The sequence below is a fragment of the Zootoca vivipara genome, chromosome Z2 (genome assembly GCF_965207765.1).
Source record: "Zootoca vivipara chromosome Z2, rZooViv2.hap1.1, whole genome shotgun sequence".
Taxonomy (NCBI): Eukaryota; Metazoa; Chordata; class Lepidosauria; order Squamata; family Lacertidae; genus Zootoca; species Zootoca vivipara.
Window position 1 is genome coordinate 28,812,946 of NC_142585.1, and position 25,878 is coordinate 28,838,823.

The window sequence follows — 25,878 nt, forward strand, 5'->3', positions numbered from 1 at the left end:
AGATGCAGAACTATGTTTCCAAGCCGTTTTAATTTTGGTCACTCTCAGGGTGTGCCGTAGGAAAGCTTTGTCCTTCCTTTGAGAAATCTGGGCAGCTGAGGCAGCTCCTGCCTTACTAGAGGGCTGATTAGAGTCTTCCTGAGCCTCATGCTGACTCTCCCAGCACGACGTCCCTTGGCGCCATCAACCCCAAAAGTCGGCTTGAGTGAGAATGCTTGTTCTTTCCCCTCCTTCCTGACATGGCATAATACTCCAGCCGGCAACACATCCGCCCGCTCTCATTCTCATGCTGTGGCAGCATCCGCAAGCTGGCCGCTCGAACAAAGCCCCTCTGGAGCCTGGATTCTTATCCAAATTCTCCAGCAGGGGTTGCAATATTAATGTGATACTATATTTCCCCTGGAATAGAGAACATTGACGCCACATTGATTTCCAGCTCCTGTCTGTCTACTAGGGAGCAGAAGACAAAGGGGGATGAGTCAGAGAGGACCCCACACTGTTGACATGTCTGAAACAGATCACACACTGCTGCGGCAGGAGAAGAGCCAAGATCATCCTGGTCTGTTCCATTAATTCAGGGAATTTAATTAAAATAATTTACCCTAATCTAGAGAAATGTGTGACATTCAGAGCAAACTAAATTGTACAAAAACTGGGGATGTGGGAGGCAGAGGAATCAATTGCTATAAATACTTTACTTTGTACAGATGTATACATTTTAAGATGTGTCTTTAAACACCTGTCAGGCCTCTGCATGCACCTTGTTTGCTTTTCACATTGGGTGTAGCTACTCAGGATTTATTTATTTACTTACAGTACAAATGAACTCTCTGAATAACCTCACCTCACTGGCCGAATAATCAACCCTGTACTACAGAAGAAGCTGTATTCTGCACCCATCTGCAAGTAGAAAATAACCAAATCCTGGTTTTAATCAGTTGCGTGTGTTTTTCTCCACAGGAAATTTCACGTTCTCATCTTCTACTTAGATTCATTTATGTTTTTTTGGAGGGGAGGAAGTAGGCTGCATGTGAGACCCACTAAGCATGGGTCATTAAAGGAACAAAGGGAGTGGCTCTGTGCCAGAGTACAAATGGGTGGGCCCAGGGGCATAGCAAGGTGGGAGCAGGGGGAGCAGGCTGCTCCCAGCTCCATGTTTTGGGGGACAGCACCAGCGGCAGCACCAGCACCCTGCTATGTAGCGCGCATGCGCAGCGTCGCTACGTAGTGACGCATGTGTTGTACATAGCAACGCTGTGCATGCACGCTACATAGCAATGCCCCGTCCCCAGGGGCGCGTCATGTTTGCCACTCCGGGTGCCCGAGCAGCTTCCAATGGCACTGGGTGGGCCTCCCACCTTCAACTGCCTGTTAGTTAGAAAGATATAGGCCACAGTTGAGAGTTGAGTAATGTGAGGTAGAAGCTTGATGCAAAAGCTGCAGGCTGGAAAGGCAGAGAAAAAGTGCCAAGTCTGATTTCTGTTGGAATCCCAAGGCTGTGGCTATGGGAGAAGCAGTATCTTCTTGGGGTGTTAATGCTGCAAACTCTTCCATTGTAGGCTCAAGTTGTATGTATGTGTAAATAAACCACATATCATAAAGACACCATAATCTTCACTGTGTCTTATTTCCAAAAGGAAACATGAATTCTGGGTAAGTGCTTGGAACCCCTGAAATCTCGCACCACTTAGAGATCGGAGTGGCATGCAACACTGCTGTCAATAGTGGGATTCATGTTTCCTGGAAGAGGTCCTGTGAGCAAGGTCTGCCTAAGTGGAAATGGAGGAACAGCAACATTCCTGCAGCAGTTCAGGTTGATGCTCCAGTACCAGCAGCAGCAGCAGCTACTGAAGCAGCAAGGTCAGCTCTTTGACAATATACTCCAGTAGCAATGCCAGTAACAGATGGAGCAGCATAACCTGATGAGCTGCACCTAAGGGTACTAAAGGTGTCTGCAGATGTAATCTCAGAGCCTCTGTCTATAATTTTTGAGAATTCATGGCGAAAAAGTGAGCTCCCTGCAAATATTGCCTACATCTTCAAAAAGGAAAAAAGACGCAGGTGACTATCAACTGGTCATCTTAAGATTGATACCAGTAAAGCTCCTAGTATAGATAATTAAACAATTGGTCTGTAAGCATTTAGAAAAGGATGCTGTGATTACTAAGCTCAATAATGGGTTTCTTATAAACAAGTCATGGCAGACCAATCTCATCTCTTTTTTCTTTTGACAGAGTTACAAGCCTGGTGGATCAGGGAAATGCTGTGAACACAGTGTATCCTGATTTCTGTAAGGCTTTTTAAAAGTCCCCCATGATATTCTTCCAGAAAAGCTGGCAAAATGTGAACTGAATGAGATAACATAGGTGGATTTGTAGCTGGTTAACTGACCAAACCCAAAGAGTGCTCACTAGTGGTTCCTTCTCATCCTGGGAAAAAGCGACAAGTGGGGTGCTGCTGGGTTCTGTCCTGGGCCCATTGTTGGTCAACATCTTTATAAATGACTTGGATGAAGGTATTGAGAGAATGCTAATCAAATCTGCAGATGACACCAAACTGGGAGATGCAGCTAATGATGCAGAACACAGAATCGGGATTCCATATGACTGTGACAGATTGGAGAACTGGGTCCAAAATATCATTATGAATTTAAATAGGAACTTATGTCAGATTCTACACATAGGCAGGAAGAAGCAGTTACACAAATATAAAATGTGTGACACCTGGCTTGCCAGTAGTATATGTGAAAGCGTCTTCGGGTCTTAGTAGACCCGAAGCTTAATGTATGGGACAGCTGCATATTACTGCATTGCAGGGGGTTGGACTAGATGATCCTCTGGGTCCCTTCCAACTCTACAATTCTATGATTCTGTGATTCTATGAGTCAACAGTGTGATGCAGCAGCAAAAAAACTTAATGCTATTCTAGGCTGCATCAACAGAAGTATAGTGTCCTGATCAAGAAAAGTAATAGTACCACTCTACAGTGGTACTGTATCCGGGGTACCTGTCTCCGAATGCCTCGACTTCCGAAGGTTTTGACTTATGAAGTTGGCAAACCTGGAAGTATTTTCGCCCTGCGCGCGTTCTGCACCTGCACAGAAGCGGTGCACGCGGTCTGCGCATGCACAAAGCGCAAAATCGCGCTTCGCACATGCGCAAAATGGACGCTTCGGCATTTGAAGGTTTTGACTTACGAAGAGCGCCGTGGAACGGATCGCCTTCGTAAGTCGAGGTACCACTGTATTATGTCTTGGTCAGACCACACCTGGGGTCCTGGGTCCAGTTCTGGGCACCACCATTTAAGGATATTGGCAAGATGAAATGTGTGCAGAGCAGGGTGACCTGGATGATCAAGGGTCTGGAAATGAAGCCTTATGAGGAGCATTTGAGGGAAATGGGTATGTTTAGCCTGGAAAAGAGAATGAAGAAGATAGAATAGCAATCTTCAAATATTTAAAGGGCTGTCACAAGCTTGTTTTTTCTTGCTCCAGAGGGTAGGACCTGAACCAATGGCTTCAAGTGACAAGAAAGGAGATTCTGACTAAACACCAGAAGGAACTTTCTGAAAGGAAGAGCTGTTTGACAGTGGAATTGGTTCCCAGGAGAGGTGGTGGTGGACTCTCCATCCTTTGAGGTTTTTAAGCAGAGGTTGGATGGCCATCTCTCATGTATGATCTAGTTGAGATTCCTGCATTGCAGGGGGTTGGACTAGATGCCCCTCAGTGTCCCTTCCAACTCTACAATTCTATGAATCTATTATTCTAATTACTGATTTAATGAAATGAAGCAGCTGCAAGCAAAGTGAGTGAGACAAGTGTGACTATGGGAGATGGGAGCCCTGCCTGATGACATGCTACAGGGATTGAAAGTGACCTGCTTTGATAGAGTTACAAACTGCAAGGCACCCAGATGGAAGGGGTGGCTGCAGAATGTAAGCAGCAATTTACTAATGTGGATCGGAATTTCAATGGCATCAGAGCTACAGACATTGTTGAAGGTGTAGGTCTACTGGAGGTGTTAAGTAACTGTGAAGCAAAACCACAAAGCATTGCTAGGAGTGAATTATCTGTAACTTCCATATCCCCATCTCACAATGAAGAATGCCTCTCTATAGCACAGAAGTAGATGGCACATCCAAAATGCAAAGCGTCTGATCTTCCGCTTCCGTGAGACAAATTCCACAAATGTTTTATTGTCACGATCATTTAAATTTCTTAGTTACCTTTCTCAAAAAAACAAAAACAAAAAACCCAAGGCAACTCACAGAAATACAAAACATATACAATATACAAAGCTTTAAGCCAAAGAATGAACACATATTTTACTAAAAACAACCCCTTCCCTCAAAAATTACAAGATCAAAACTGGCAGAATATGCTATTAACCAAACACAACAAGAGCTAAGGATCAGTAAAAACAGCCCATCACATACTGTAAAATGCCTGAGTGCACAGAAACATTTTAACGCAGCAGCAGAAACAATAATGTCAGCGCCAAGCAGGTCTCACTGTAAATTTTAATCATTTATGTTTTTAAAAAATCAGGGAGCCCTGAGGTAACTTAAAGGCTATCACATGGTAATTGTGACATTAGGTTCTACGCGATACCATCCATGGTATCAAATCCACTCAAAAGTAACAGACATGTAGCCGCACACATACACACACATTAGAGTGAGTTCCATAGTTTAACTATGCACTGCATGAAATAAGATTCCATCAACAGAGTCAGCAAGCACACCATGCTATGTATTATGTTTTGTAATCCAAAGCATCTAGAGGGCACCAGGTTGAAGGAGGCTATCCTATAGGCAGCCCTAAATTTCCACGACACCACAAATGAAAATTATTACTAGTAAACAAATAGGATGTATGCCTGCTGCCAAAAGCTGCCACCCCTCCCCTCCCCTCCCTGGCAAGAGTCATTACTGTGCTTCTAGTTTCTAAGCCTTGCAAATGGCAGCCTAAGAACTGAAGCTGGGGTGGGTTGGGGACACTCACAGCAGCACAATATCACAGCACACACATTTTTTATTCACAAGCCAGGCAGGTGATTTGGGCTGCAGCTATACATCCTCGGTAATCACTAGTTCCCGCAAGGGTTAACTGGCCCAAGTCTTGATTCACAGCAGACCAAATGGTTCCAAATCTGTGCATGCACCCCAGTTCAGAAAACCCTATGCTCTGTTAAAGAAGACTGCTAGCTAGCTCTTACAGCTGTGGAGAAAATCTTGACAATGTCTAAGCAGACTCTGCTAGAGGCTCAGAAAATTTCCATAATTACCTACTGGTATGCTTACCTCTTCTTAATTATGTTGTGGGTTTGGGGAGCTCAGTCTGGATGATGCACCGAGTCTCTTCCAATTTGTGGGGTACAATATCCAGTGAGGGTTAGAATCTAATGGAGGAGGTTGGCCAGACAACTTTCTCTGTAAGACAATAATGTAATGGGTGGGGCCTTTCCTCCACCCTCCTCTCCTAACAGTTAGATAGGAGAACAATAGCCAGAGTATTGTGTTGAGGGCAGAGCTGGAAGGAGACCATAGCTGTCATGTTTTCCCTTTTCTCCCGAGGAAGCCTATTCAGCATAAGGGAATTTCCCTTTAAAAAAGAGAGAACTTGACAGCTATGAAGGAGACACAGAGACATGGGTCCAAAGCTGCGACTAGTGGAGAAGCAAGATCTGTTGTGGTGTTGATGCTGTGAGGCCCTCTGTCCTATACTCAGGTTGTATACATCTGTAAATAAACGTATCTGAAAGACACCACAGTCTTTGCTGACCTTCATTCCAAGGAAACAGAACCTGGGTAAGCAAGCACCTGGAACATCTCACTTTGAGATGTTCTCTCTCTCTCTCTCTCTCTCTCTCTCTCTCTCTCTCTCTCTCTCTCTCTCACACACACACACCCTCCTGCAAAATCCACATACCTTCACCAAGTCAACAATGCTCTGGAAAGGTATGTGCCACACCTATTTCTCACCCACTTCAGAAAAGTATCCAAGAAGACACTTCAGTGGGAAGTATTACCAGCAAGGCAGATCAAAGAGCAGTATTGTTCTTGATAAATCAGCTACAGTATCATGATTTAAATTTTTACTTCCGCCTGCTTTATTAGCCTCCAGAGGGGAAAAAAGATGTGAATTTCCCCTCTGCATGTGCCAGCTTCATCATGGAGAAGTCCTCAGTGATGTATATACTGATTTTATGAATTGACACAGACTAAAGGACAATCTGTGCTAAAAAAAATGCTGATCTGTTTATTCTTAAACAATAATTCACAAGTGGAGGGAATGTGAGCTGATTCAATAAGATGGGAGGCTCAACCTATACCTGATGCTCAGTTGCACATATATTTACTCAAATTTTATCTTCCTTAGAAAAGCAACATAAACAACAAAATAACACATGCAGCTGTGTGAGCTGTGAGGACTAGACTGGGGAAAAACAGTTTCTTCTACAAGTAAACATGTATGCTTGGGGGGGGGGGGTAATACCAAGCAGCATGATCTCCAGAAGTGAAAGCCGCCTCCCACATCTCCTTGCTCAAGACAGCATTTGGTCTGAATGCTTTTGGAAAAGGGCTGGTGCAGGAAAGAACTACAGGTGACTGGCAGTAGTTTGGGCCTTAAGAAGCTGCCTTGACTGGTCATGTGAAACTACTCCTGCTTTAAAAGGCTTGTGTTTTATTTATTTTGAAATGTATCTGATGTCTCCCCTGTCTGGCTGACAAAAATGTGATAAAATCATAATGAGATTCAGTAAAATCAGAGTACAGCAATCGTGCCAATTTACCCAACCAAAAGAACACGGTAAGAGGCATTGGTGGGCTTCTCTGTGAAGGCTCTTCCACAGGGGAATGCCCACAACCAAGAAAGCCCTGGTGGAGGCTTTGCGTTACAGTGCATTCCTATCATTTCTGTATGTTACTTCCTATCCTATATGCATAATCTTGGGAGGAAATATATAAATTTCCCCTTCCCTCCTCACCACAAAAAGAGCACCAACCCTCCCAAACATCATCCTTTCCACCCTAAGAATGTAAAAAAACCCTGCTGTATTAGACCATGTTGGTAGGAGAGGGAATGAGCATCAATATCTTCTCCCTTCTCTCACTCCGGAGTCTTGCTGACTACTAGCTCTGTACTTTAAACTGGTGTGGCAGGCAGACATGCACCAGGCGCCACAGTGCTGGACTTTGCCCAGGGAGACCTGGAGTCAAATTCTTGGCCTTGAAGCTTACCGGTTATTTCTCCTCCATTTAGCACCAAATCACTAGCTTTGCTTTCACCCAATTCCAACACAAGCCTCTCTCTAAGCAGGCTGGTTTCCCCTCCCCGCTAACCCCATTCCCAATGACAAACCATTTCCAAATCTGATTTATTATTATCCCCATCATATTATCATAATTATAATGTCAACCATTTCAAACCAAGGTAATGTTTCTTTTTTAAAAAAGTCATGATTATCATGTCTATAGAAAGTCCATTGTTATTTTTATACAGAAACACCACAGCTTCTCTAGCAGAGCTAGGCTGCTTTGTTCTCCTGCCTCACACCAGGCTCTATCCCCCCTGCTACAACTGCCCCAGGTTTTTGTGCAACACAATCAAGGCTGGCTCAAGAGGGTGGCAGGATCGCAGCAAGAGGCCAGGCTAGAGAGACAGAAGCGTTAGGTTTGAATTCTCCCCACTGAAGACTGAGAACCAGGAAGTCCCTTGTCCCAACCTCTCCTGCTGAGAGCTCACAACCCTCTCATTGTCTTGAGGGGGCAACGCTGGACTACGAAACCTGTGTTAGGGTTTACAGTGCAGTATAAGGACTCAGGGCCAGCCCAAGACATTTCGGCACCTGAGGACCCAAAAATTGTGGTTTCCCTTTCCCCATCAGGGAAGAAGGAGATCGGGAAAAACCCACACCAGGAACATGGGAAGTGGGGGGAAGGGAGGTTTTCAGCCACCCCTTCAGAAGGCGATGCAGAGCTCGGCGGGGTCGCATTTACCCGGGAGGAAGCCCACCTGTGCCCCAGGGGGCTTACTCCCTGGGGGACAAAGTGCGCCCAGGATCCGCGCAGCCCCCTTCCTGCCTTTGCTCAGAGGGAAACCCCGGTGCGTTCAGAGGGGCTCACTCCCAGGTAAGGCGTTTACCCATGAGGAAGTCCACCTGCCTCCCTGTGGGCGGGGGCAAAGTGCGCTCCGGATCTGCGCAATCTCCCCTTGCCTTTCCCTCCCGGTTACAACTCATGAGGAAGCCCGCCTGTTTCCAGAGGGGCTTGACGCCCAGGGAGAATCCGTGCCCCTTGTGCTCCTCGCCCGGCCTCACCCAAGCAGAGCTCGAAGACGTAGGCGTAGTAGGACCAGAGCACCACCAGGGTGATGATGGCGACAGGAACCCAGCCGAAGACCCGCTGGCAGCACCGCAGCCCCCTGGACAGCGCCATCTTCTCCCCGCCTGCCCCGGCCTGGCGAGGCGGCGGAGGCACATCGGCGGTCCATTGAGCGAGGCTGGATGGCAGGGGTGGGCGGGGTGGGCAAGGAGCCCGCTCGGAACTCGACTGCAGTGCCTGGGTGGGGCGGGTCCAGGAGAAGAAGGAGGCGACACTTCGGAGCCACACTTCGGGGTTCCCCGTCGAAGCCGCCTATTGCTCACCAGGCGCCATTCGCGGGGCTGCCTCGAGCATGTAGGCTGGCCTCGCGAGGCTTTGGGGCCCTCGGCGGTATTAAAGCTGCCGAGAGGTCAATGGGATTGTCACTTAATGCTGACGCTGCAGCCAAACGCTGCAGCCAAATAAGCCCATGTGGGCCCTTGGCATCCTCAGCCTGAAGCCAGGCCTGTGGAGAGGGGGCACCAACGCAAAGAACATAAGGGATAGAGTCGATCAGTCCCCCCCCACCTAAATTGGAGGTGAAATGGAAACCTGAAGCAAAGGGCTGCTTGTAGCATTCTAAGTTCTCTATCTCTTTGGTGGCAGAGACAGCGGTAAGGGTGAAGAGCGAGGCTGGGCTTGCACTGCAGCTGTCTAGCTGTTCTGCAGCGCCATCTAGTGAGGACTTTTTCAGGAACTGCAAACCATGTGGCTCCAGTGACCCATTGGACGAACTCTGCTTACATGACCCGGAAAGCTGTCTGTGGACAAACGCCGGCTCCCTCGGCCTGAAAGCGAAATTACCTTTACCTTTACCTTACAGCGCAAGGCATGGGAAGACAGGCAAACCTTTCCAGATTTCATCTAGTGAAAACTACTTGCTATACTGGTCGAACATACTGGGAAACGGGGGCAGAGAGGCATCACGCCTTGCCTGAGGTTAGGAGATAATAGCACATGATAGCAATTATGCAACAGCTCAGGCAGGGCTTGCCCAAGGTATTTTGGCACCTGAGGCAAACCACAAAGTGATGCCTGCCCCCCAGAAAAAAGGGGGGGAGGCAGATCCAGTGGTGAAGCTTCATGCTCCAGCACTGGGGGCGGAGAGCAGGCCGGGGCGTGGCGTGGTGCGCGTCCTGGGGACATTGTGTGTGTCCTGGGGGCGTGGCGTGCTACCTGTGGGGGCGTGGTGCCCAGCGTGGGCAGGGGTGCAGCCATGATAGCACCCCATCGGGATCGCGCTGCCGGGGGCGGTGCGCTCACCCTGCACTCCTCTCCCTCCGCCAGTGGGCAGATCTACATTGGGAATGGGGGGGGGGGAATAAAATCAAGATTCAAGATGGTTGAAGTGGGAATTGAAGGCCGCTGTGGGAAGGAAAGTAAGGTAAAAGGTAAAGGACCCCTGGACCGTTAAGTCCAGTCAAAGGCGAATATGGGGTGCAGTGCTCATCTTGCTTTTCAGGCTGAGGGAGCCGGCATTTGTCCACAGACAGCTTCCCAGGTCATATGGCCAGCATGACAAAACCGCTTCTGGCGCAACTGGACACCCTGACGGAAGTCAGAAAAATAGCCTGTTCTGAATCACTCTGGGTGGGTGCCAAGCCCAGGAGACCCCAGAGGGCAGCTCCTGCCATTTCCTCCCTAGGGGTGGGAGGAGACCATCAGCATCTCCTACTCGCCAAGGGGCCACCCCCAGAGGTGACATGGGGTAGGAGGGCTGTCAAAGAATAAATGGCCTTCAAGGAGCATGTTGCAGCCTTCAGTGCTACTGTGGCAACAGCAGTGGGTGGTGGATTCCTTGGAGGCCAAATATCTTGCCCTTGTGAATCCTGCTGCCTGAGCTACCTTGCCTCATGGGTAGGCCTGTCATGACCTCAGGTTCGGAAAAGCTGCCTTGGCCTGCCATAATTCTTACTCTGTGGCTTGCATGGGCTGCCTGCTGCCACTGCCACTCACCTCAGAACTTGCTGCAGTTACCTGGCATTTCTCTGAAAGCTGCCGTAGTGCTGCAGTTTGCAGCGCCACCTGTCTGTGGCCAAGAGAAATTTAGTATGATGACACATAAATATTTTCAATACTGTACGTAGAAGAAAAACATGTACAAGACGATGGTATTAAATTTTCTTTTAAAAAGAGGCAAAAATTGGGGGTCGTCTTATACATGGATAGTGAATGCATGGGAGGGTAATGGGTGAGCGATTGGCTGTGACTGTGATGAGCGGGCAGGCAATTTGCAGCTACAGCAAGGCGTGTGGGCATGCAATTGGCGGCTTCGGCAAGGCTGGTGGGTGTGCAGGCAATTTGCAGAGGTAAGGTAGGTGGGCAATTGGCAGCGAGTGAGCGGGTTTTTGAGCGATTGGTGGCAGCGACCTCCCCAACACCGGAAGGGTGACCTCCCCCCCAAAAAACCTCAATAACTCTGGGCAATCCCCCCCAAATACTGATTTCTTAATTTGGGGTTTGAAAAATAGGGGTTGTCTTATACATGGGGGCATGCTATACATGGAAAAATATGGTAGTAAGAAAAACATTATGAGCGGACAGATACAGGATCCCAAGAATTGGAAGGGACCCAGGATACCATTCAGACTGATTCCTCCCCACCCCCCAAAAAACTCATAACAATACATTTGGGCTAAATGTAGCAATAGTGCTTCCAAACCTGCTCTAAAAATGTTCCGTTTTAGAAATTACTGCAGTCGTCACCTTTGTTCCTGGGACTAAGTCTCTGGGCCAGACAGACGTTCAAGGGGTTCTCTTTCTCACTTGCATGCAGCTGCATAAATGTTAAAATCTACACAAAAGAAAAGCTAGTTCCCACATAAAAGTGCTTGCTATGTATAAAAGGGGGAGGGGTGCATAAATATGCCTCTACTGGATAGTTGGTCTACAGCAATTATTGAGGGAGAGGTGATTTTTGCTAGTAAAATGAAACAAAGGCAATATTGCAAGCACGCCACAAGAGGGCGGCTGAGCCTACAAAATAAGGATTTATTTTGATTTAAAATTAGCACCACACCCCTATACAAGTCTATTCAGAAATCCCATTATGTTCAGCGGTGGTTACTCCCAGGTAAGTATACATATGATTGCCACCTAAGCTGCTAATCTCTCATTGTCTTCTCTAGAATATGAAATTCTTCTTTGGCGATCGCTCGTAGTTGAGTAAGATTGTCTTCCATAAACACAGTTTTAACAGCGAGTCCGCAAATAACTGTGGAGGCCGATTCTGGATCCACACATCCTTCCACAGTGGGGACGTAAGTTTCTGGGCGGTAGTTGATCACAGTGAGGGTTTGCCAAGCATGCCTTCCTCTTAGTATATTTCTCTCTTTCTCTCTTTCATCCTGAGTTCAAGCATCTTCAAAGTCCATGACACCTTTGGCAAAGGCTGTTGTTCTCCAGCTGGAGCGCTCACAGGCCAGTGTTTCCCAGTTGTCAATGCTTATATTACATTTTTAAAGATTTTCCTTGAGAAAGTCTTTTAACCTCTTTGGTTGACCACCAGCATTATGCTTTCCATTTTAAAGTTCGGAATAGAGTAGTTGCTTTGGAAGATGATCATCAGGCATCTGAACAACGTGACCAGTCCAACAGAGTTGATGTTGAAGAATCATTGCTTCAACACTGGTTATCTTTGCTTCTTTCTGTACACTGGCATTAGTTCGCCTGTCTTCCCAAGTGATGTGTAAAGATTTCCAAGATACTGTTGATGGAATCTTTTAAGGAGTTGGAGATTATGTTTATAAGTGGTCCATGTTTCACAAGCATACAATAAGGTTGGTAATACAATAGCTTTGTAAACAAGCATTTTGGTTTCCCTGTGAATGTCCCAGTCCTCAAACACTCCGCAATTCAATCGGGAGAAAGCCGCACTCGCAGAGCTCAGGCGATGCTGGATGTCAGCATCAATGTCAGCCCTTGTGGAAAGATAACTGCTCAGGTAGGAGAAGTAATCAACACTTTCCAACATTACGCCATTGAGTTGGATTTGTGGCGCTGTAGAGGGGCTGGTTTTTTGCCTTTTGGTGCAGCACTTTGGTTTTTGGGATGTTGAGCAATAGGCCAAGCTTTTCATAAGCTTCTGCAAAGATATTTAGGATGGTTTGGAGGTCATCCTCTTAAGTGTGCACACACTAAATTGTCATCAGCATATTGAAGATCTATGACAGAAGTTATGGTAACCTTACTCTGGTTTCAGCCTATTCAGATTAAAGAGCTTTCCATATTTCGATATATGATTTCTACTCCGGTGAGGAGTTTCCCTTCGACAAAGTATAGAATCATGGAAATGAAAATAATAAATAGAGTTGGGGCAATAACGCAACCCTGTTTAACACCTGATTCCACTCTCCCACTTTGAGAGCCATTGTTAACTGCAATTGTTGCTGTCATATTATCATAGAGGAGCCGAATGATGTTCACAAATTTATCTGGGCAGCCCATTTTCAAAAGGACAGTCCACAGGGCATTACAATTTACAGTGTCAAAGGCCTTAGTCAGGTCAATACCTTGGTACCTTGGGTTACAAACGCTTCAGGTTAAAGACTCAGCTAACCCAGAAGTAGTACCTCAGGTTAAGAACTTTACTTCAGGATGAGAAAAGAAATCATGTGGCGGTGGCACAGCGGCAGCCAGAGGCCCTATTAGCTAAAGAGGTACCTCAGGTTAAGAACAGTTTCAGGTTAAGAACGGACCTCCGGAACGAATTAAGTTCTTAACCAGAGGTACCACTGTACAGGGGCTGGTTTTGCTCTGCATTTTTCTTGAAGCTGTCAAGAGGTGAAAATCATGTCCACTGACCCCCTAGAACAGGCATCCCCAAACTTTGGCCCTCCAGATGTTTTGGACTACAATTCCCATCATCCCTGACCACTGGTCCTGTTAGGTATGGATCATGGGAGTTGTAGGCCAAAACATCTGGAGGGCCGCAGTTTGGGGATGCCTGCCCTAGAAGGTCGAAAACCATTTTGGGATTCAGGAAGGACAGCCCTGGATATTGTTAGGAGACAGTGCTAAGATCCTTGTCAGCCGCAGCTAATAAAGAGATGCCTCAATAGCTTCTGGAATCCATTCTATCATCTTTTTAACAGAGATTGGTAATTTTGGCATTCCTAAAGTCTGCTAGGATCTCCTCTCTCAGAGTTTTTTTGATGAGCTTGTGAAGTTGTGTAAGTTCAATTCCGCCCACTTTGAAGACTTTGGCAGGTATCCCATCAGGTCCGCTGGCTTCGTTGTTTTTCATTTGGTTAGTAGCTGTACACAACTCTCCCAGATTTGGAGATACTGCAAGCTCATCTCTAATTTGGTTTTGCAGAATTTGTGAGAGGATCTCAGTAGCTACGGGTGAGTTGCGGGTAAGGAGATGCTGGTAATGTTCTTTCCAGAGCAGTGCAATAGCTTCTTAATCTTTTAGATGTGTGGTACTGTCCGTTGAGCTTAGGGGGCACATGCCATGATTTATTGGCCCATAGATCGTCTTTGTGGCTTTAAAGAAACTTTCTGCATCATGAGTGTCAGCTAAGTGCTGGTTCTCTTGAGCTTTTTTTTTATCTACCAGGTGTTATTTAGTTTTCTGGTTTTTCTGTGAACCTCAGCCTTAGCGTTGGCATAGTTTTTTTCTTAGCTGTGCAGTTTCTATCTCTTTGCCAGATCTGAAAGGCCTTCCTTTTCTTGTCAACAATGTGTTCAACCTCACTGTCATTCTCATCAAACCAGTCGTGGTGTTTCTTGGTTTGGTATATAATGGATGTTTTTAGCTTGGTCAAGTGTTCCTCAAGGTTATCAGGGAACTCCGAAAGCAGGTGGTCCTTAAGGGCCATTTAGAAGCAATCCCACTTAATGGGATCTTGAAGGGCTTGAGTGTTCATTTTGTGCCTTGTTTCCTTCCTTGAAGCCTGCGTTGAGGTATAATCTTGATAGCCATTGTGGGCTGTATTAATTGGTGATCTGTCCAGCAGTCGTCGGAACTTGTCATAGCTCTGGTATGTGAGCACCTAGAAAGGAATGCTGTGATCACTAAAAGTCAGCATGGGTTTCTGGAAAAAAAAGACATGTCAGACTAATCTGATCTCATTTTTTGACAGAATTACAAGCCTGGTAGATGAAGGGAACGCTGTGGATGTAGACTATCTTGATTTCAGCAAGGCCTTTGACAAGGTGCCCCATGATATTCTTGTAAAGAAGCTGGTAAAATGCAGGCTAGACAATGCTACCATTCAGTGGATTTGTAACTGGCTTACTGACCGAACCCAAAGGGTGCTCATCAATGGCTCCTCCTCATCCTGGAGAGTAGTGACTAGTGGGGTGCCACAGGGTTCTGTCTTGGGCCCAGTCTTGTTCAACATCTTTATCAATGACTTGGATGATGGGCTTGAGGGCATCCTGAGCAAGTTTGCAGATGACACCAAATTGGGAGGGGTGGCTAACACCCCAGAGGACAGGATCACACTTCAGAATGACCTTAACAGATTAGACAAGTGGGCCAAAGCAAACAAGATGAATTTTAACAAGGAGAAATGTAAAGTACTACACTTGGGCAAAAAAAAAAAATATGAAAGGCACAAATACAGGATGGGTGACACCTGGCTTGAGAGCAGTACATGTGAAAAGGATCTAGGAGTCTTGGTAGACCACAAACTTGACATGAGTCAGCAGTGTGATGCAGTAGCTAAAAAAGCCAATGCAATTCTGGGCTGCATCAATAGGAGTATAGCATCTAGATCAAGGGAAGTAATAGTACCACTGTATTCTGCTCTGGTCAGACCTCACCTGGAGTACTGTGTCCAGTTCTGGGCACCACAGTTCAAGAAGGATACAGTATTGACAAGCTGGAACGTGTCCAGAAGAGGGCAACGAGAATGGTCAAAGGCCTGGAAACGATGCCTTATGAGGAACGGCTTAGGGAGCTGGGTATGTTTAGCCTGGAGAAGAGAAGGTTAAGGGGTGATATGATAGCCATGTTCAAATATATTAAATGATGCCATATAGAGGAGGGAGAAAGGTTGTTTTCTGCTGCTCTAGAGAAACGGACACGGAGCAATGGATTCAAACCACAAGAAAGAAGATTGCATCTAAACATTAGGAAGAACTTCCTGACAGTAAGAGCTGTTCGGCAGTGGAATTTGCTACCAAGGAGTGTGGTGGAGTCTCCTTCTTTGGAGGTCTTTTAGCAGAGGCTTGACAGGCATATGTCAAGAATTCTTTGATGGTGTTTCCTGCTCGGCAGGGGGTTGGACTGGATGGCCCTTGTGGTCTCTTCCAACTCTACGATTCTATGATTCTATGGTAAGGAGCACATCATGGCAGTCTTCAGCTTGGACAATTACATAGTCTAAGAGGTGCCAGTGGTTCGACCTAGGGTGCCTCCATGATGTTTTAAATTTATTTATTTTTGTCAAAAAGTGTGTTGGTAATAACAAGGTTGTGTGCTACACATATAGTCAAAAGTAAGATTCTGTTCTGGTTGCTGTTGCCAATTCCTTCTTTCCCAACAGTCCCAGCCAAAGATCGAAATCTCGCCCATCTCTTGCATTAAAATCACTCAGGAGGACAATTTTATCCTCCTTAGACATCTCTGTTAGGATGGCATCCAGCTGAAAGCAAAAAAATTCTTTAATGTCTTCATTGGCACCCAGTGTTGGTGCATAAGCACTGAGAATAGTAGCCTGTTGGTTTTTGGTAAGTTTTATTCAAAGGGTTGAAAGTTGCTCATTAATGCTGGTAGGGTCTTCTGACAAGAGCTTCACAATATTGTTTTTTGATAGCAAAGCCTACTCCATGTATTCATCTATCTTGTTCCTTTCCAGAAGAATGTGTAGCCTCCTTTTTCTTCCTTCAGTTGTCCCTCTCCTGCTCTTTGAGTTTCTTAAAACACTGCAATATCCATGTTAAAATGTCACAGCTCTCTTGCAATGATGGCAGTTCTGTATTTGGGATACTCATTATCTGTAGTTGGGATACTTCGTTATCCAACAAAGTCAGTATATCTCATGTTCCAAAGTTCAAATGTCTTTTACGACCACTGGGTGGTGACCCCACTGGGCGCGGTAATCCAGTCAGGGAAAAAGGGAGGCAGACTATGTTTAGGGCACCTTTTCTAGCCCCTCCCCCTTTTCGGGGTGAGCAGAGTGGATCCTAAATAGGGCTGCTCAGTCATGGATATAGCTGTCATTCCTTGAGTCATAGCAACTGAATCTGTATCCACTGCCCATGTGCCGGTTCATGACTAGGGGCTTCCAGATTTCTCTGTCCTGCCCCCATTACCATTTGCAGATCACAATGGGACTTCTTTGGGTTTGTGTTTGGCAAGTGTGTGAATTTGTTTTATCTGTGTAGATCAGTGCGTGCTGACCAAAACACAGCCTTTGCAGTAAGGCTCTATTCCGATGGCATGAGTATCACAATGACTGGTAGATTCTGATCTGCTGCAGGCTTCATCTGCCTTCACAGCCATTATAACATGCCACTTGTTATCATCCCCCTGTTCTGCCATTGAGGACTTATTGGATCGTTCTTTGTTTAGCTCCTCCCCTTTGACCTTACCGCCTTGGGTGACCCTGCTGGGAGTACGAGATTCCTGACAGCTTCTCTCACAAGGGTCATAGGAACATGCAAGCCCACTCACCACAACAAAGTGATGATCCAGTGAGTGAGAGTATGAAATTATCACATGCTAGGCAAGATCTGAAAGCTCCCAGAATTAGGACTTGTCCACAAGTAATGTAAAAAGCAACCGATCAGGCAGATCAAATATCTCAAAGACTGCCTCTTCCCCCACAGGCCTTCTTGGGTGCTGAGATTGCCAGAGGCGATCTCATTTGGTAGTTCCTCCACCCTCAGAAACTTGGGGGTGGCCTTCTCTGTGGTGGCCATTGAGTTGTGGAATTCACTTCCCACAGAGAGCACCTGTCACTATCATTATTCAGATTCTGGCGAATGCTCTCTACCCTGGCTTTTGACACCTGGGGTGTGTATTTCTAGGAACCACTTATTTCTGTGAATGTAAATTGGGTATATGGGATCTTAGGGGAGGCTAGTACTGATACCTCTGGTGGGGGACACATTGTGCTCCTTCTGGGGTAGTTTGTCCACCTTTGGTCCCCACCCTGCACTCAGCTCTCACCTGTAGCTCCTAGAAGCTGTCAGTATTCAACAGTAGCCACACCCTGGGAAATGGCTTCAAGTGGTCAGTTTAACCGGGTGAGGGTAGCTGATGGGTCTCAAACCCTTGGTGAGTTAGGGACTTCCCCTGCATGGGAAAACAGGCTCCAGTGGATTGAGCAGACATGAGTAATAGTGGGTCCAATGGTCAAGAAGGCAGTTCCTGCACATGCTGTAGAGGGAAGTGTGATGTAGATTGGACTCAACAATCTGGGAAGGATGACCATCTAGGGCAGGCATCCCCAAACTTCGGCCCTCCAGATGTTTTGGACTACAATTCCCATCTTCCCCAACCACTGGTCCCGTTAGCTAGGGATCATGGGGTTGTAGGCCAAAACATCTGGAGGGCCGCAGTTTGGGGATGCCTGATCTAGGGGAAGGAAAACTCTTATCCTAAACCTCCACTGTCTTGCAGGATATCTTTGGGAGAAATAATGGTTTAGGAATAAACCCTACACAAATCTGGAGTGAAGTCCCTAAGATGGTTGGATGGCGCCTTGCAGGCCTATTTCTGGCAACTTCTGCAGCCAAGATGGTTCCAAATGTGTTGCTCTGCTTTGCTTTGGGGCAGATCAGTGAGGCTGAGAGGGAGGTCTTGTCATCCGGGCAACCCAGGACCTCCATACACACTGCCTTGGCTTGCACACAGGGGGGTCAATTTGGTGCTGCTAACCTCACCCCCAGAGGGGCACTCCATTGTTTCTTGAAACAGACAGATGCCAACCAACCTACCATCTTGCTTTGAACCATTTTTGATATTATCTAATACTGTGCATTAAAATTAATGTTTTGATTTAATTATTGTAACCCCACCTGGGTCGTTCGGGTGAGGTGATAGAATGTAACAAAAACCACAACAACTCCTACCTAGCAACCAGGTGAGAAAAGTGAGGAAAAAGCCCACCCATTTGCTGTGTGCCCCAGAGCAACTTCTTGGGTTCTGCTGAAATGTAATACTTGGAGAGAATGAAAGCAGGACTATTCCATCAATGCCACTGAGACACTAGTTGCCTTTAGTGTCCCCTCATCTGTCCTAGAGCACTAATTCTATTAGGCTCCCTTAGTGTTTCCATTCCAGCTGCTTGTTTGTATAAGTGTTATTTTAAAAACTGGCACCTGAGTTTCTTCTTTTCCTCCTCCCTCCCCAACCCCCTTTCTTTGGATACCATGTCTGTTAAATGATCCTCTACCTCTATGGCTCTTACGGCCTCTGTTCCCAACCAGAATGTCAATTATGTTCGCAGTGTGACATTTTTATTTTGGTGCAGGGGGCTAGTGAGAAACTTTAATTGCTTGCATAGTTTCTCACGGACGTAAGCCAGAGGAGTTTTCGCCCCAGAAATATGAGGCTCCAGAAGAAGAAGAACAGCATGTTCACCTCATTGCTGCAGCTTGCTCTGATCTGAACAAGAATGTCAAGGCCAGACTAACATATCAGGGTGACTCGCTTTTTTCTGGTCAGCTTCTTGTAATGTCCTTTTCATGGAAGCCTATCTTGAAAGTTGTATATCAAACTGCAGATATTCTGGCCAAAGTATCCCCAAGAAGCTTGGATTTTGCAAAGTGCAATGGTTATATGAGTTGAGAGGGAGCAAGCAGGAACTGGTTAGATCTTTGACAGAAGTGAAAAGGGGGGAAGGCAAAGCAAGAGATGGATCTTGTAACTCAATAGCCAAATCCCCCTTGGACTGCCAAGGTGTCTTAGTCTTCTGCAGTGGTTTTGTCGTATGTTTCTCAAGAGCATTAATTACCTCCACTTGGCCTTTCAAGGGGGCGAATGGGGCATCTGTTTGGACAAGGCTGCAGCTGGGTTGGACCACAGCCCTTGTTGTTGTTGTTGTTATTTAGTCGTTTAGTCGTGTCCGACTCTTCGTGACCCCATGGACCAGAGCACGCCAGGCACTCCTGTCTTCCACTGCCTCCCACAGTTTGGTCAAACTCATGTTCGTAGCTTCGAGAACACTGCCCAACCATCTCATCCTCTGTCGTCCCCTTCTCCTTGTGTCCTCCATCTTTCCCAACATCAGGGTCTTTTCCAGGGAGTCTTCTCTTCTCATGAGGTGGCCAAAGTATTGGAGCCTCAGCTTCAGGATCTGTCCTCCCAGTGAGCACTCAGGGCTGATTTCCTTCAGAATGGATAGGTTTGATCTTCTTGCAGTCCATGGGACTCTCAAGAGTCTCCTCCAGCACCATAATTCAAAAGCATCAATTCTTCGGCGATCAGCCTTCCTTATTGTCCAGCTCTCACTTTCATACATCACTACTGGGAAAACCATAGCTTTAACTATACAGGTACGGACCTTTGTCGGCAAGGTGATACCACTGCTTTTTAAGATGCTGTCTAGGTTTGTCATTGCTTTTCTCCCAAGAAGCAGGCGTCTTTTAATTTCGTGACTGCTGTCACCATCTGCAGTGATCAAGGAGCCCAAGAAAGTAAAATCTCTCACTGCCTCCATTTCTTCCTCTTCCACAGCCCTGGGAGCCCCCAAATGACCACCCATAGAGTGGCAGGCGATGGAAGCAGACCTAAGCAGGCCACATGTCACCACGGCACCTATGCATGATGTTGTGGGTTTGCGGGGTCAGTCTGGATGACACCCTGAATTCCTTCCACTTGCAAAAGTTAGGTGATGGTGGTCTCCAGGCTAATGGGTGACCCTTTCTGCCACCCACCTCACCTCCAAGCTAGGTAGGAGAACAAGAGCCAGAGTAGTGCAGGAGGCAGAGAACACAGCCACCAGCTCAGAAATAAGTTACTTTAGTCTTTTATGAAGACAGAGTCTGGATATGAGAATTATATACTGTCACCCGAAATGATCCCCTTTGTGGGAGAGAAGCCTCCATATAAAATGGAGGCACATCACTCTTAAGGGTGTCCCAACAGGAAGGGCATGCACTTGAGCATTGCCGTCTGTGTACAGAACCCACATGGAAGTGCTGCGTTAAAGGCTTGAGTCCAGACTCATTTGTGGAAGATACTACACTTGATCTTAGCCAAAAGGCCATGAAGCGGTTTGTGGAAGGGACCCTGATGCAGCAGAGGCTCCCAGTGGGAGAGGCGTGACCTTCCACAATCCCTGCAGCCCCACCAATGCCCTCCCCACACTGCTGCAGAGGGGCCCTGTTCTCCTACAACAAAGAGGTGCTGAATCCCAAGTATATATGTTCAGCACCAGGGCAGAGGAAGCAAACTCCATGCTATTTCTGTGGTCATAATGGTACTGTGGTTTAAGAGAGTTTTTAATATGCAAAGCTTTCTGTGCTAAGACTGTTTTTCTTTGGGGATTGGCAGGTTTTTGGTCCCCTGCCTCCCATTTTGCTCCAACAGGTCAGTGATGCAGAAGCAGCAGGAAGGGTGGTTGGGGAGGAGAGAAAGGACAATTCTCTGAAGGAGGCCCCTGTAAAAAGACAAAGTCCAGTGTCTAAAACAAATTCATCAACAGTCTGGAGAGCCCACAGTCATTAGCACAACTTCTTTTTTGAAAGAAGACCATTAGTAAGCAAGGATGACATTTGTTCTTCTTTGAAGCACTCTTAAACTTACAAAAGTGCTTCTGGGGCCCTTCAGGTGTTTGAGGCAAAATAAAGGGAACCGTAGTCGAAAACATATGAAAGGCACCAGGTTGCAAAGGCGATTTCAGAACAGCAATGTGAGGTGGCATCTATTTGTGACTTATGATTTATTTATTTATTGAAATTGTGTTTCAACCACTGGTTTACAGAACTGATGAGCAAAGTTAAGACAGCCTTGCTTGCTTGCTTAATAGTATTCCTGAACTGCTTAATATCTCAAAAAAACTTTCTCCTGGTGCACAACGTGTACAATATAAAAAAGCTATACCCTTCAAACAGGAAAAAAAAACCCCAACAACCTTGTGTTTCCCAAGAACCTCTGACGCTCTGAGGCACTAGCCCTGATAACAAAACCTAAACAAACGTTACTGCAAGCAAGGAAGTCTGGATTTGTCCTTCAGTTCTGCAACAGATAATCCACTCAGTGATTCTGCCTCAACCAAAATGAGCAACGAGATGGACTGCCTCCCCTGGGAAGGAAGGCTCCAGCATTTGGGACTTTTTAGTTTAGAGAAAAGGAAAGTAACAGGTGACATGAATTTTGAAATTGGATAGAAGATGTAGAAGCACTGACTTTTAACAGGTGGCAGCCATTATGTGCTCTCCATAGCCGACATTTCCCCAGAAAAGCTGGACCACTTTGCCAGTCTGCAGGGCTGATTTTCCCACAGGAGAAATCCTGTGTTTGCAGACCAGCCAAGGTGCCCTGAAGACCCCTTTTCTGTCTCTTCACCCACACACTTTGCCTCATCCTGTTGGAGCTTCCATTGCAGTGCAGGGGACCTGGTGTGGCAGTTTTCGCAGCGTTGACATATTTGCTTCCTTAATTCCCACAGAAAGGCCTTATAAATCTATGCCCTGAAAAACCCCTTTCCCCATGCCTCCCAGCCTGCTCTTTGTAAACATCTCTGCATTTGCCCCGGTTCCTTTTAAACTGTTTGAAGCAGATGAAAGAGACAGGCCAATTAATCAAGAGTAGCCATTTTCCTGGCCCAGCAGCCTCTTCCAGAGTTAAAACAAAGACCAACCATTGCTAGACCTTTTTGTTTTGGGGCCTCCCTGAATTTAATGCTTGTTAACCCCTAAGGACTCCTGAAACATTTGCTGTCCAAAGGTCCATAGCCAAACTTGGCATGCCTCCGATGAAGTAATGCCATACCTGTCCATTGTCTGGCCTCTTGCTTTACAATATTTGGAGTAAAAATGCATGCCGTATAACTTTTTGTGACATTGTTTAGAAAGCAGCCATTTGTATGTGTCAAAATGAAGTGCAAATCACCCCTCCAGTCAGCAGAAGTGTGATTTTCTTTCTCAATAGATATTTTGCAATGCATGCTTGTTATGATTGCTACTCAGATGCACATCGTCCTGTTCCTCTGGAAGAAAGCGCAATGTAATGGAAAACATCACGGGAGCCATTATGTACAGATGGCATCCAACCCATCATTTTGGCTCTCCCCATAGATAGCAGTTGTATTTCCATATCACAACTAGCATGAATTAATTCTGAGTTAACTCGAACATGTCATTTTGCCTTTCTCTCAACAGCTAAACTGGGTTGGGCTGTGATTAGTGCGGAAATGTTGGCCTCTCTGTAGTGCCTCTGTCTGTAGTGCAGACATCTGGACCAGTTATAGTCCAATGTGCCAGCATGGTGTAGTGGTTAAGAGCGGTGGACTCGTAATCTGGTGAACCGGGTTTGCTTCCCCGCTCCTCCACATGCAGCTGCTGGGTTACCTTGGGCTAGTCACACTTCTCTGAAGTCTCTCGGCCGCACTCACCTCACAGAGTGTTTGTTGTGGGGGAGGAAGGGAAAGAAATTTGTTAGCCACTTTGAGACTCCTTAAGAGGAATGAAAGGTGGGATATCAAGTCCAAACTCCTCCTCCTCCTCCTCCTCCTCCTCCTCCTCCTCCTCCTCTTCCAAACTTGCTCAGCTGCTGAGAAAAAGGCAAAGTGCTGGTGCCTATTTCCTTTTTTTTACTTCACAGTGTTGAGAGAGGGATCAAGAGGCTTCGGGCCAATGGAGGAGACATTCCATGACATCTGTAGCTATCGCTGTAAATGCTGTATGTGTCTTCCACACACAAGAGAAAGGCAGGCCTTTGAGACCTGACTTGGGGAAGTTCTACTGGGAGTTGTGGAGGGGGAGTTAAACACGCTTCTGTGGTTATAAGCAACAGCCACGCAGGGTGCAGAGAATCAATGGGAACCTTAGAAGCCCCCAAAACATATTGTTGCACCTACCCAAATCTCTGAGCATTCCAGAATGCCTCGGAATGAGTGCCAATGGAGATCTTGAAGTCTTTAGGTTTTATTTACACATACATACAACTCGTGGGGCTCACAGGATTAAGACTCTGGCAGATATTGCCCCCACTTTTGGTTCCCAGAAAAGCCTCAGGCCACAGCCTTGGGTTCCATCACAAATCCAGACATGCCTCTATCTCTCCTGCTTCATTATAAGTTGAAACTCAAACACGGCTCTCCACCTCTCGGCTATAGATCTCCATCCTAGGATGGCATGAAACCTGGCCAGGTGGCAACAGAGCACATTCTGAGAGCACAGAGGAGACACCCAGAAAGTATAGAACAGCAGCTGCATGAGAACATGGATCATTCCCAAAATAGAATGATAAATTAGCCTCTTACTTACATATGGTCCTTAAATATACATGCAAACTCCATGAGAAGTGTGAGCTTGCTTTTGCCAAGTAATCTCATTTGTATTACTGGTAGATCTGATTTGAGACAAACAAACCCTCATCTCCTCACCAACACAAAGAAGCCTTTGTCTTCTCCGATCTTTCAGATTTTTCAGAGTTGAAAACCCCTGATCACCACTGTAGAAGACACAACTGGGAGTGTCCCCAGTATCATGTTCTTGCTCTCATTTTGAAAAGATATCTATCTAGCCATATGCTGCAAATGGAAAAATCCCCCGATACTACACTATACCACAGTGACATGTTTAAATGTTACTTTGATTGTCGCTGAATCTTTCCTTCACACTTGCCATCCTCTCCTGCCACACCAGTGTGGTGCACCACATCCTTTGAGAACCATGGACCTAGGGCCATTGTCTGAACAAGGCACCAGCTCAACTGGCTCAGGTAGCTTCCTCTTACAGATTCTAACCTCACAGATACAAGATCACAGCTTGGAAAGGACCCATAGGTGACCCCAACCTAAAACAGCTCAAACACAATACACACCTAACTTTAAAGAAGTACCTCCCATTGTTGTTGTTGTTTGCAAGACAAGTGAGTGAACCCGGTTCCAGCTATTGTCCTATGGCCAGAGAATCTCAGGACGTCTTCATGGTCCCACCGTAGCCTTACTCAGCCCATGCCAGAGAAATGCAGGGGGTGTAACACATGAGAAGGCACCATGAGGCATCATAGAACTGTAGAATGGAAGGGACCCAAAGAGTTATCTAGTCCAACCTCCTGCAATAAGCATGTTTATCTTCTGACCTCTTCCCTCCCTATTGGCCTCTGTGAGTTGAAGGTGGGACTGTCTGAAGTGGAGAACCCTCCTTCTCCTCATAGAGGCTTCCCATGCAATACAGAACCCCAATTTTCCTTGAATACCTGCACAGAAGAAGTAATTATTCCAGGGTCCACGAGTTTGGGAGAACAAGATGGGAAAGCTGAAATTCCTTTTGCTCAGCCTATCTAGCACATGGGTTCCCCACAGTGTAAAGGTAAAGGACCCCTGGAAGGTTAAGTCCAGTCACGTTCGACTATGAGGTGCAGACAACTTTTTCCAGGTCATGTGGCCAACATGACTAAACCACTTCTGGTATACAGAACAGACGGGCGACTTTACATTATGCTCCACCACTGCACCAAGCCTTGCCCTTACTCAGATCTGGCTTCGCTGGGTATGCTGCAGCAGCATGTGAGGAACTTGTGAAATAATCAGAGTGAGGCCAATTATTTTTGAGCCTGGGGTGATGGAGTGGGTTTCTAGATACAGCAAATAGGAGCCAACAAGCACTGCTGGTGATACGTTCTCCCACACTTTGCTCTTGTTTGTGGCTCCACATCCAGAATCCCTCCTCCCTAATGATCCATGAACAGGGGAATAATAATAATTTTGGCCTGTTAGCCGCTAGTCAGAATGTTGGTGACTTCCTTCTTCATCAGAAAATCAAATCAGGCCATTTCCACGTCCCCTCTATTCTTCCAGGACTCTTCGGCTATTGTAACAATTACACTGGTTGGAGCCAGCCAGTTTCCCCACTGGACTATCATGCAAGGACAGCTATGCACCAGTTTGACTCTGCATATAATTGCCCTTGGTGATTTTAGCTCTCCTCCAAACCCAGCGGCATGAAAATTTTACAATAATGGGATAGAATGGAAAGATAAGGTCATTTAGAGCATTTCACAACATTTGTTGCCTTGATTTTTTCTAAACTCTGCTGAGCAAAGGCGAAGGTCCAGCATTTTGAGGAATCAAGTGCAGATTGTTTCAAATTATCACCAAAAGAAATGAATTCCACAGGGGAATCTCAGTGTGCATTGTTTCTCATGAGAACTAGAGATGGAAATAAGTCAGAAAAGAGGATTCCAAGCCATAGGCTTCCTTACCTCTTCTCTTGAGAATGACAAGTTCAAAGTCGGACCTCAGTGCTTTAGACTGGGATCTAGTACCGGTATTTATTTTCATCTGTTGTCCAACTTCCACAGAATCCTGTCCCCCAAGGATCAGATGGAATAGCCTACCCCTGCCCTTGCAACAATAAGGCTGCAGTCCTGTACTGATTTGCTTA

At 46.3% G+C, this 25,878-nt stretch overlaps 2 protein-coding genes across 8 annotated transcripts in view; one reads left to right on the top strand and one right to left on the bottom strand.

The window, feature by feature from the left end:
• Positions 1 to 8,550, bottom strand: part of ZDHHC15 (zDHHC palmitoyltransferase 15) — a 30,845-nt gene extending 22,295 nt beyond the window's left edge. The window contains exon 1 of the mRNA XM_035113548.3: positions 8,322 to 8,550. Coding sequence (XP_034969439.1) covers positions 8,322 to 8,439 — 118 coding nt within the window. The 5' untranslated portion in view covers positions 8,440 to 8,550. The remainder of the gene's footprint in view (positions 1 to 8,321) is intronic.
• A 1,971-nt stretch (positions 8,551 to 10,521) lies between these two features.
• Positions 10,522 to 25,878, top strand: part of LOC118084299 (uncharacterized) — a 57,132-nt gene continuing 41,775 nt past the window's right edge. For 2 of the 7 annotated variants that reach the window (XM_088664672.1, XM_088664678.1), the window contains exon 1: positions 13,601 to 13,710. Coding sequence is in view for 1 of the 7 variants with exons in the window: in XM_088664671.1 (XP_088520797.1) it covers positions 10,622 to 10,673 (52 nt within the window). In the remaining 6 variants the exon portion in view is untranslated. Of the gene's footprint in view, positions 10,679 to 13,600; positions 13,722 to 25,878 lie in introns of those variants that run through there. The other 5 variants (XM_088664674.1, XM_088664671.1, XM_088664677.1 and 2 more) reach the window with 5 other exon arrangements.